At 46.6% G+C, this 12,171-nt stretch overlaps 1 protein-coding gene across 3 annotated transcripts in view; it reads right to left on the bottom strand.

Moving 5' to 3' along the window:
• LOC117097179 overlaps positions 1 to 2,879 on the bottom strand; it is an 82,330-nt gene extending 79,451 nt beyond the window's left edge. For 2 of the 3 annotated variants that reach the window (XR_004442848.1, XR_004442849.1), the window contains exon 1: positions 1,905 to 2,179. Coding sequence is in view for 1 of the 3 variants with exons in the window: in XM_033234790.1 (XP_033090681.1) it covers positions 2,757 to 2,796 (40 nt within the window). In the remaining 2 variants the exon portion in view is untranslated. Of the gene's footprint in view, positions 1 to 1,904; positions 2,180 to 2,756 lie in introns of those variants that run through there. The other variant, XM_033234790.1, reaches the window with a different exon arrangement.
• Between the last annotated feature and the right edge of the window lie 9,292 nt (positions 2,880 to 12,171).

The following is a 12,171-nucleotide window of genomic DNA, read 5'->3' as shown; positions in this document are numbered from 1 at the left end:
CCCAACTCAGATTTTTTTTTTTTTTTTTTTTAACAGAGTCTTGCTCTGTTGCCCAAGCTGGAATGCAGGGACACAATCTTGGCTCACTGCAACTTCCGCCTCCCAGATTCAAGTGATTCTCATGCCTCAGCCTCCCAAGCAGATGGGATTACAGGTGCATATCACCACGCCTGGTTAATCTCTGCATTTGTAGTAGAGATGGGGTTTCACATGTTAATCTCAAACTCCTGGCCTCAAATGATCCACCTGCCTCGGCCTCCCAAAGTGCTGGGATTACAGGCATGAGCCACTGAGCCTGGCCCTGCCCCAGACATTCTGATTCAGCAGGTCTGGACTAGGGGTGGACAAGCTGAGTTTTCTGACCATCCCCCAGGTGATACTGATGCAGTCAAGATTCAGGCCCACACGTTGAGAATTGCTGACAGGTGCTTGGGAAATTCATTCCTTGTCTAAGGTGGGAAGGCAGAGCAGGTAGGCATAGATGGAGGTGGGATTGCGGGCAAGGGTGGGAAGATGGGAACTTGGCAGCCAATTATTTTATTAGCTCAGTGAATTTGGAAGAAAGGTCACCAGGTGAGGGTGAGGATAGGGGAGGAAGTGTTGCAAGTTTGAGCTGGGAAAAAATATGAAATCACTGTCTTGGAGAATGTGAGAATAAGTAGTGCAGGGAAATGAAATAGGAGTGCCAGCCAGATGGCAGGACCCACCTGCAGCTAGTGAGGCTGAACTTTGAGTGAGACCAGGCAGCTGCACACAGCCGGGCAGGTGCACACAGTGGGCAGACAGTAGGATTTGGCCAGGACTGTGGTCTTGCCAGCAGGTACAACAAAGGAGAGGAGGTCAAGGGAGTTGACTGTGTATTGATGGGAGGGATGAAGACCCCAGATCACAGCATCTAAGTGGGTACAGAGGGCAGGGAAGACTCGCAAGTAGGAGCAAGGAACAGTGAAAAGATGGCAGATCAGTCCATTGTGGGTCGCAGTAAAGCTGAAGAATCACTGGAGAGGGAAGACTGAGTGGGACGAGAACTGTGTTAGGAGAGTGGGACGTTTGAAGTCAAGACGGTACAGACAGTGCAACTGGGAGTAATGACAGAGTCAAGGGAACGGCCATGGGGGTGAGTGGCCGCGATGCCATAAAGGACAAGACTGGTGGAGAAGAGCAAGGAGAGGAACCGGGAGGCTGAGTGTCGGAAGGATCATGTCTGTGGATAATGAAATTGCCAAGGATCATAATCAAGAGTATTATTAGAAAGAACGCTGAGAGCTGTTGTTTTCAAACCCTCCTTCCAGAACCTAGTGCTCTAAGGAGGGGAAGAAATTCTGAAATATCAGCTCTCAGCCCCCAAGCAAAAATGTCTCCAGAGTCTCCTTCAAGTGCTAATTGCAAAATAAACAGAAAGCCAGCAGGGGCTGCCTGGGGAGAAGTGGAAACAGCAGAGGAGCATCCCTAGTTGGCCAGTGTTTGTCTCCGAAAAGCCCAGCTTCCCCAGCTGCTCTCCCTGCTTAATGTGAAGAATTAAGAGTGGTGGCGAGCGGCTGGGGGCCCTGAGGTGACTCATCGCAGCCAGCCAGCCCTCGGCACGTTTCTGCATGCATTTTATATGGAATCCTAGGCTGCTGGTTGATGACATCTTAGATTTCATATTTAACTGCCGTGCGTGTTCTAGTGCAGAAAAGACTAAATATAGACTTGGAATTGGGAAATCTAAAAGGAATAGCAGAGCAGCCTCAGTGGCCAGTGCTGGAGGGGGTGTGAGGAGCTAAGGACGTGGAAGTGTGGCCAAGAGGGCATTGTCTCTGTCCACTCCTGCCGAGGACCCTGCCCCGGGACGGGGTGCCAGGAGAGAAAATACCAGCCCCAACACACTATTGAAGATAAACAGCTTCCCTCTCTTGACTTACCAGAGTGGGGCTGCGGTTCCCCCGGTCCTCCCTGCGTGGAAGCGGCAGTGGATTCTGCCCAGAGCTGTGGAGCCAGTTCCTCTCTGCCAGGTCAGACCCGGCCTTGAGACAGAGAGCGTCGGGCTCCCTGTTAGCCCCTCCCTTTACCCTCCAGGCCCAAGAAGCCCAACAGAAAAACCAGCCCCTTCCCCTAAGTCAGTCGTGGCTGCAGATCAGTGTCTGAGGGGTGGGGCAGCACAATGCTTGGACCACACGTGAATCCCATCAGCAGCATATGTAGTGAGATTTAGAGGCTGGAAGGACGGACAGGAGGGACTTACATCCAAAGTCAGCTGTGGTTATCTCTGGGTGATAGGATTATGGTGACTTTTCCATTTTCTTATCTGTATTTTCTAAATTTTCTATAATTAGCATGCATTACTAACATATGTACAAAAACTCCTAATAAGCTTGTTTTGTTTTTTGTTTTTGTTTTTGAGACAGTCTTGTTCTGTCGCCCAGGCTGAAGTGCAGTGGCATGATCTTGGCTCACTGCAACCTCCGCCTCCTGAGTTTAAGCAATTCTGCCTCAGCCTCCTGAGTAGCTGGGACTACAGGCCCCCGCCACCATACCCGGCTAATTTTTGTATTTTTAGTAGAGATGGGGGTTTCACCATGTTGTCCAGGCTGGTTTCGAACTCCTGACCTCAGGTGATCCACCTGCCTTGGCTTCCCAAAATGCTGGGATTGCAGGTGTGAGCCACTGTGCCCAGACTGTGTTGTTGTTTAGAAAACACTTAGCTGGATGGGTTAGCCTTGACAAGGGGCACACCAGCCTTAAAAGATCATTCAGCCAAACACCCAAAGACTCACCTAGCACACAGCTGGAACCGAAATTCAGCATAGGGTGCATAACACAGGCACCAAGGATTCAGGGTTAGCATCACCTGGCGGTCACATCCTCTTCACTTCCCAATTACAGATAGCTGGACCCCCAACCCTGTGAAGACAGAACAAAGAAGCATGGGAGACGGTGGGGTTCTCAGGGGAGAGGACCCTTCGCATCTCCTCCAGTCTATAATTCTCTCTCTCGCCTCGATGGTGTTGACTGCAGCATCTTGTGTGGTTTACGTGCCTTGTGAGCCAAGGCCAGTGTTACCTTGCTGCTGGCCAGTGTAACAAGGGGGACCTTGGGCCACCCAGCCTGAACTAGATTTCATTTTCCCCACCTGGTCTGGGTTGTCACATTCGGGTGCAGTACTGCAGATGCTGCATTAGCCTTGACATGAGGTTTGAAATCAGGTTCAAAGACCTGCAGTCTAATATAAACACAAAATGACCTCGGATAAGGGCAGGCCCTAGATAAAACTGTTAAAGAGGCCAGGTGCGGTACCTCATGCCTTAATCCCAGCACTTTGGGAGGCAGAGGTTGGTGGATTGCTTGAAGTCAGGAGTTTAAGACCAGACTGCCCAACATGGTGAAACCCTATTTCTACTTTCATACAAAAAAATTAGCCGGGCGTGGTGGCACATGCCTGTAGTCCCAGCTACTTGGGAGGCTGAAGCAGGAGAATCACTTGAACCCGGGAGGCAGAGATTGCAGTGATCAGAGATCGTGCCAGTGCACTCCAGCCTGGTGACACAGCAAGACTCTGTCTCAAAAAAAAAAAAAAAAAAAAAACCTGTTAAAGAAATAAAACGTATCTTCGGACATCTCCCTAAAAAGGAGAGAGTGACTTCTTAGCAGGGCACCTCACTTTCTAGGGCTGCACGCAAGTACCCATCGCAGTACTTTCCCATCCTGGGTCCCTGTCCTTAGGGGTCTCTTCCTGGATGAGTGCCCTAATCTGAGAGACACATTCCCATGTGGCAGTAGCCACCTGTGTTCACACCTAGCTGCAAAATGAAATGGTATCTTAATCCAAGGCCTCTTTCTAGAAAGATATGGCCTTACCCCAATAAGAAAAATGCCAATGGCAGAAATTTTAGGTTGACCAGTAGGATGATAGTAGGGAATTTTTAGGATAGAGTGAAGGGTTAGGAGTCCCCCTAAAATAATGACCCTTTACTTAAATATGTCTCCGTCAACAGGAACATTGACTCACTGGAAGATTAAGTTACCTTAAATCCTTATGGAGCAACAAGAGATTTTTAAATGAAAAAAAAAAAAAAGGAGGAAAGAGAATAAAAAAGGAAAAAAGAAAAGAGAACTAGTAGGATAGGGAACTGATTTTTTAAAATTTTTTTTTATTTATATGGACATAGAATGTGAAATGAAAGGGGACTGTTTTTAAAACACTTATCCACATTCTTTCATTCACTTTTCTCCTGTGTCCTATGCATGGGGCAGTATGATATGGTATTTAGCTTCCCTTGAAGATGAGCTTCAAGTCTTATATTTTAAATAGTATTTTCTAGAATAGCCATTGTCAAACTGTGGACCAGGGAACGCTGGGGGTTTTGAACTCATCTTTTTTTTTTTTTTCATTTTTTAAAAAAGCATTTTAAAAAATATAGAGATGGGGGGGGGTCTTTCTAAGTTGGCCAGGCTGGTCTTGAACTCCTGGGCTTAAAGGATCCTTCTGCCTCAGCCTCCCAAAGTGTTGGGATTAACCCATCTTAGGACATTCTTGAGGTCAAAACTCTTTTTGTAATAATATACGATTTGCCTTTTTTACTCAATGGAGTTTTCCATAGGGCACATGATATGTCATGACATCAATATATCAAAAAGGCTTCTATGGTCCCAAAAGTTTGGGAAATATTTCAGACTCTCTCAGAGAATGTATGTCTATTAGCATATTAAAGGCTCTGAGAAGTTCTGTAATATAAAACCTGTTTAACTTGGTTTAATGTAACTGCAAATTTATTTGGCTATAGCATTTATTTTTGTTTTGGTTAGTTTGTTCAACACCTGTTGCTATCATATTTTGGGAAATGCTCCTCCAGGGGTAAGATGTTAAGCCAGTATTCCTCTGACCGAGGAGTTTTATTAGAGAGCTCTCATCTGGACCTGACGTAAACAAGTCAAAGAATGGGTATTAGTGTATCGGTATAGTGGAGTGGTCAAGAACAGAGCCAGACTGCCTGAGATCAAATCCCAACTCTGCCACTTACTATCTGAGACTTTGGGCAAGTTATTCAACCTTTCTTTGCCTTACATTCTTCATGCATAACATGGGACTATTTTATATATACATTAGAATGGTGTCCTGCACATAGTAAATGCTATTTAAGAATCAGATCGGTCAGGCGCGGTGGCTCACACCTGTAATCCAGCACTTTGGGAAGCTGAGGCAGGTGGATCACCTGAGATCAGGAGATCAGGACCATCCTGGCTAATACAGTGAAACTCCATCTCTACTAAAAATACAAAAAATTAGCCGGGCGTGGTGGTGGGCACCTGTAGTCCCAGCTACTTGGGAAGCTGAGGCAGGAGAATGGCATGAACCTAGGAGGTGCAGCTTGCAGTGAGCCGAGATCGCGCCACTGCACTCCAGCCTGGGCGACAGAGTGAGACTCCATCTAAAAAAAAAAAAAAAAAAAAAAAAAAATCAGCTTTAATCTATTACTAATCTATCATTGTGACAGGCATGCTTGTTTAGGATCAGAACTAAAAGCTGGGCCACTAACTAGCGATATAACCTGAGGTAGGTCTCCAACCTGCCATCGACGTCAGTTTGCCCATACTTTCAATTAGAAGGTAAGACAGGGCCGGGCATGGTGGCTCACACCTGTAATTCCAGCACTTTGGAAGGCTGAGGCAGGCAGATTACTTGAGGTTAGGAGTTTGAGAGCAGCCTGGCCAACATGGTGAAACCCTGTCTCTACTAAAAATGCAAAAATTAGCTGGGCATGATGGCGGGCACCTATAGTCCCAGTTACTCAGGAGGCTGAGGCAGGAGAAACACTTAAACTTGGGAGGTGTAGGTTGCAGTGAGTCGAGATCATGCCACTGCTCTCCAGACTCCGTCTCAAAAAAAAAAAAAAAAAAAGGTGAGATGAGATAAGCTTGAAGCCCCTTAGCGCCAATATTCCCTGACTGCACAGGCTCCCTACAGAAGGCAGCACTAAACTGGGGCATGACAGGAGAAAACACAGAGGGAGGGAGGAGGCGGTCTAGGAGCCTTCAGGTCCTGCACAGCATCAGCAAGAGATGAAGGGGCTCACAAAATAGGATGCTTAGCCTTTGAGAATGCAGTTTATTGGCTCCAGAGTTCAGCCTCCCACCAACCAGCTTCTCAAACTGCCCAGATGTGAAGGAGAAAAAAGGCGGGGTTAGATCTCCCCACCAACACCATACCACCCCCCTCCATGGCACAAGTTAATCTGGCTGCTTGTAATGAGGGCCTGGCTACAGAGAGGAACTGGCTTTTCAAAAGGGCCACCTTTTGAGGACACTCTCACCTCCACCTCAGCCCCAGAGAAACCTTTTGGACACCTAACCTTGGTAAGACACGAGTGGCTGCCTTTAGAAAAATTCCTCCAGTGTGACTTCATCACAGTTGGGGATGAAGGGAATGCACGCAGGGAAAAAATCTGAACATATCTGTATAAGAGAGAGCTTTGAATTGCTGGCAGCTGTGGGCCAAGGTAGAGGCGCCCAACATAAAGCTTATGAGGCTAAATTGGGAACATTTGAATGCTTGGTTTTGTGCTTAAAAAAGCAAGTAGCAGCTCAGCTGCCAGATGTTGGAGAACTTGGACATGTAGCTCGTGGGCTTTGGTATCAGCAACACTTTGGCAGGTGACCGCATGTCAAAGAGAGATGATGACTTGCTTTCCTAAAACTGTTTCTAGGGAGGGAGCCTGGTGGCTTTCGTGTTTCACTTTCACTGAAGCAGTTATATTTGGGAACACCAAAAAGAATCTCTTAACTCAGAGAAGATTGACTCTAGGGCTTGTCAGCAAAGGAAGAACTCCTGAGAACTGGCTTCATAAGAGCTCAGCTCCCTGTCACTCAAGCCTGTGAATAATCACTGAACTACTCTCTCTCTAACACAGTATATCAGTTAGGAATTGCTTTCAGTTGCTAGCAATAGAGAACTGACTGTAGTGGCGTAAATGCATGAAGGTGTTTACTTTTGTCATGTCATGAGAAATGCAGACATGGGTAATTACTGGCGTTGGTTTGGTGGCTTGAGAAAATCAGGGACAGGTATTTGTAATTTTTTTATTTTTATTTTTTGAGATGGAGTCTCACTCTGTCGCCAGGCTGGAGTGCAGTGGCACGATCTCAGCTCACTACAACCTCCGCCTCCCGAGTTCAAGCAATTCTCCTGCCTCAGCCTCCCAAGTAGCTGGGACTACAGGGGCATGCCACCACACCCAGCTAATTTTTGTATTTTTAGTAGAGACGGGGTTTTGCCATGTTGGCCAGGATGGTCTCAATCTCTTGACCTCATGATCCACCTGCTTCGGCCTCCCAAAGTGTTGGGATTACAGGCATGAGCCACCGCATCTGGTCCATGATTCTTTTAGTCTTTTCTTCACAGCCTCAATATGTCTGTTGCAGCTCCAGCCATCACATCCACATCTCAAACAACAGGAATCAGGAAGGATGGGATGGCAAACAAGGCTTTCCTAGAAGTCCCACCCAACAACTTCTGCTTTTATCTTCTGCAAGAGAACTCATCTTTTCACTGGATACGTGCTAACCAGGATAACACTGGGGATCTCTAAGAGAGAAGGTGGGGGTGGATATCACGTAGGAAGCTAGCACTCTCTGCATGGGGCTCTCCAGAGAGATGTGTTTAGAAAAGAAGTTGCTGTATGAACTAGTCCTTCTGGGAGAGCCTGTTATGTGAAAGAGCAGGTATCTGAGGGAGCCTCAGGTTACCCATGAAACTGACCTCTAGGTCTCTCTCACTCTGAGAGGGGTGAACTGGCTTCGGTTCTATGAGTGCCCCTAGTTCCCAAGTCAACTTGATTAGGAAAGGAGAGGATTAGGAAATGGAAATCTCTGTAAAGCAGTGGATTCATTCCTTGATCAAAGGCATGGTGGTTTGCAGCAAGCATACAAATATGAATGTGTATGTTGACAGAGGAAGCACCCGGCTACTACTTGTCAATGTAGTGAGGCAGGGGATGGATCAAGTAAACATGCTTCTGAAACTTCAGAATCTTACAAATTAGAAGAGAGCAACATAAAACATGAAAACTAGAAAGTGAGCCGGGCGCGGTGGCTCATGCCTATAATCCCAGCACTTTGGGAGGCCAAGGCGGGTGGATAACGAGGTCAGGAGTTCGAGACCAGCCTGACCAACATGGTGAAACCCTGTCTCTACTAAAAAAAAAATACAAAAATTAGCTGGGCATGGTGGCAGGTGCCTGTAATCCCAGCTGCTCGGGAGGCTGAGGCAGGAGAATCACTTGAAACCAGAAGGTGGAGGTTGTAGTGAGCCGAGATCGCACCACTGCACTCCAGCCTGGGCAACAAGAGCAAAACTCTGTCTCAAAAAAAAAGAAAAACCAGAAAGTTAGACAGCCTAAGTGGAAGTCAGCCCCTGGCACAGAGAAGGGGGCAGTCATTGCCACTAGAATGCTCCCAAAGGCTTTCAAGAGGAAGGGGAAGACGTGAGGCTTGCTGGATGACCAGAGGAATAACTGGGAGGCCGGGGAGTGGTGGTGTCTCCTAGCCACACAGTGGGGCTCCCTCAACTGGCAATAGAAGCAGCCGTTGACCTGAATTTCCAAGGACCACCATGGATTCCCAAACAAAATGTCATCCCAATGTTTCCAGCTCTCTATCCAGCCTTGTAAAACAAAGATGTGGAATTTAGCAAGATCCAACAAAAACTGTGGAAGGGCACAATACATAAAAATACCATAGCCAAGAACCAAAATACTAACTTCTGTTACCGGAGGGGGAAAAGCTCTCACGGATGCATGGGCGGATGGGCTGAAGAAAAGGGGACATTTGTTCCTGGGCTTTCTTCAGATTTGGGAGCAAAAAAGGCTAGCAAGACAACAGCATTCTACAGAGAAGCTAAGTGGGGAGGTATAAGGGTGGCTGGTTTTTCCTTAAGTCTACACGTTTCCAACTGCTATTTCGTGCTTCCAGCCGTTACCATATGTTCACAGATTTTAAAGTCACAATAAACGTCAGGGTGAGCAGCTGTGGAATAATTCACACTTTTGTTCATTTTCCAGCACCCCCCATCAGATCGCATTGCTTAAATAATGCCCCACCCTCCCACCACCTGTACATCAAGGTCACGGTCCTATCCTCCTCCATTAACAGCAGCGAGAGCAGCCAGTTTTACTCTTGCAGGAAGTTCGCAGAATTGCAAACTTGACCGCTGAGCTTCAGATGGGTCATGAAATGTTTAGTCTCTAAACCTTGCTTTTCCAGGAGTTAGATATTTAAAACATTTCTTTTTCCTAATGGTATCTTTCAATCATGCAAATTACCACAAGTACACAAGAGCAAAGACACATTCTGTGTCAGTGTTTTGTTTGCATTGTGAGAGGCTAATAATGTGGGAGGAAGTTTGTGTAGTGACTGTCTGGGTTCAAATCCTGGCTCTGTCACTTATTTGCTGTGTGAACCGACACATGTAAACTGATTAGAATGGTGCCAGGAACAGATGCTATTATTATTCAGCAACCAGCCTGAATGTAATCATGTACTTGTTTACCTTTGTAGCTTCTTAAGGGCTAATCTTTAAGGGTTAAATTCTGCAGGAATCTGCTGTGTGTTTGCCCAGTTAAGTTCTGGGCAAGGAAAAGGCCTGGGTCTTCTGCGTGGCTCCCTTCACTCTTCCACCTGTACATCCCATAACCAACATCTTCTATAGTGCAGGGGACAGGCCTACTGGTCCATGGTTAGTTGCTGGCCCACCTGTGAGAACGTGGGAAAGTCTGAAAGATGGCAGAATGGAGAGGCCTCAGTTTGGAGCTTTTCTTTTTACTTTCCTGCAAGGCTGGTAGGATTGCAACCTTACAGAACTGCAGTCTATCAGAGGCATCCAGTTGTTCATACATCTGCTCAAAAAGCAGCTTGCTCTTGGGGAAAGAGATGAGCAGGCCTGGCCCGACCCTTTGTGACACCAAAGAGGCTAGCACTGCTCTTGGGAGTCCTGCCCAGTGGTCTGGCCTTGGGAGCTGCCAGCTACACGGAGAGAGTTGGATCCTCTCCATGTAATGAAATTGACTCAAAAAGAACAAAGTTGCTTTCAACACCTGCTCACCCTGGCGCAGCTCTCAAGGCCAAGAGGGGAATGGGTAATTGCAGACCACAGGCAATGACAGAAAAAGAAGGGGGAAACATCAGCAGTTCAGCATCTTCCCCTTCATTTCATGGTGGGAGGGTCAAAGCAGACCTCACCATGCCTGTCTCCAGAGAGCTGAAAACAGTGGAATGGCTCAAAGGGCAGCAGGAAAGAAAGGACAGAGGGATCTGGAAAAGCAGCCCCAGAATGGTCTCCTTTTTGTGTAAGCTAGCTTGGAATGGGTTTCTATGACTTGTACCCACTCTTATTTGCAATTCATTTTTTGAGAAAGGCAACATGGACACGTTGGTACAAGAAGAACAGCAGCCCGTTCACCATTTCAGAAGAGCTACAAGGTGGCTTCAGGGCTCCTGGGGCACCACAGCCAGCCTAGCCCCATTCACCCACGGAGCCCTCCAGCCTACTTTTGCTCACTTTGTTTGGCTGCATTGCCCAGCAGTGGCCAACCTCCGTGGAGTTCACATGATCAAACTCATGGAAGGCAGCAAAGATGGGGACACTAGGAAAAGAGGTTCTCAAAATTGAATCTTCCTCTTTCACTGACTGTTGTAATCACACCACTAGATGTTGCCAAATGTTTGTAGAAGTCTCTTCTCCTGGTACCTGCCCAGCTCACACCCACAGGGATGGACAAAGAATGGTCAAATTTATTCTATGTGACCCCTGCCCATATTCATGACTCACTGGACAACACGTGTCCACACCCAGCCCAGCTGAACCAACTGAATTAGGACCTGGCATAGACATCTGGGCTCATGGCTTAAATTAAGGTTATGTAGTCACAGGAGCCATGGGGTATCCCTGCTTGGCCCTGCAAGCCAGAACAATGGAAGCCACTCTGGAGAGAGAGACAGAGATGAAAACAGATGGAAAAGCAGCGAGAAGCCACAGGAATGAGCTGCCTGCATTCCCGCTCTCCAGACCCCGGTTCTGGATCCAGCCTCACCTCCTGCCATAGTTTCTGAGAGGTATCCCAGTCTACTTTCAACTCAGTGTCTTCCTTTTTGCTTACTTGATTGTGTTTCTATTACGTGCATCCAGAAGAGTTTCCACTAAGGCAGTGATTCACAGTTTACTGAATTCTTTCACATGTTGTCCTGTTTAGATTTTGCTTCGCACACTACTCCAGGGAGAAGGCAAGGGAGGCATCCTCATCATCTGCATTTTATGGTCAAAGACATCCAGGCAATGACTGCTCAAGGTCTCCTAGGCAGGGAGGCAGGTCTTTGACCCAGACACAGCATCACCTCCACTGCACCACACCCTCTTGACATTGGAGGTGTACTTCCAGGAAAAGGGACTCTGGCGCCAAGGTATAACTGAAAGAGATTTGCTGCATTCCTAAGCACAAGTGCATATTTCAAGGGGAAAATAGGAGCTTCAGCGTGATCATTCATGCCACAGTCTTCATGAGGCTAACTCTGTAAACAAAGTGCATTGAGAAAGGGAAACCAGGCGTGGAAGTTGTGGTGGAGAATACTCCCCCTTAAAAAATATGTGACGCTTATAATATCATATTATTTTAGCATTTGCCATACTTTTTTCTCTCTTCCTCGAGGGCACCAGTGAACAACGGACAGGCAGGTTACATTTCTCTTCTCCACTTTTGCCTAGTCCTCACTGACAGTTTCCAGCCAAAGTAGATTAGCTAGGAAACTGACACTCCTGCCACACACACATGTGCGTGCAAATGTACTCCAACACACGTGCACACACACATACTTGCTTGTGGATACCACCTTCTAAAAACAGCTCTATTGAGATATAAATTCAGATAACATATATTTCATTCATTTAAAATGCACACTGTGATTTTTGACATATTACATCATTTAAAATTGTTACATAACATACAACTTGCCATTTTAACTATTTTTAGTGGTATTAGTTGCATTCACAATGTTGTGCATGACATTGCAATACAATCATTAAAACCATCTATTTCAAATGGATACTATTTTTTTGGTCCCTCTCTTTTTCCCTTTCTCTCTTCCTCCTTCCTGTTTCTTATGTTTATTTTTCAGTTTTTTAGGAGAGAGGGAAAGTCCATCTCG

Source organism: Trachypithecus francoisi, unplaced genomic scaffold, assembly GCF_009764315.1.
Source record: "Trachypithecus francoisi isolate TF-2019V2 unplaced genomic scaffold, Tfra_2.0 Lachesis_group15, whole genome shotgun sequence".
Lineage (NCBI taxonomy): Eukaryota > Metazoa > Chordata > Mammalia > Primates > Cercopithecidae > Trachypithecus > Trachypithecus francoisi.
Note: the sequence above shows the minus strand (reverse complement) of the source record. Positions and strands in the feature narration are given on the sequence as shown.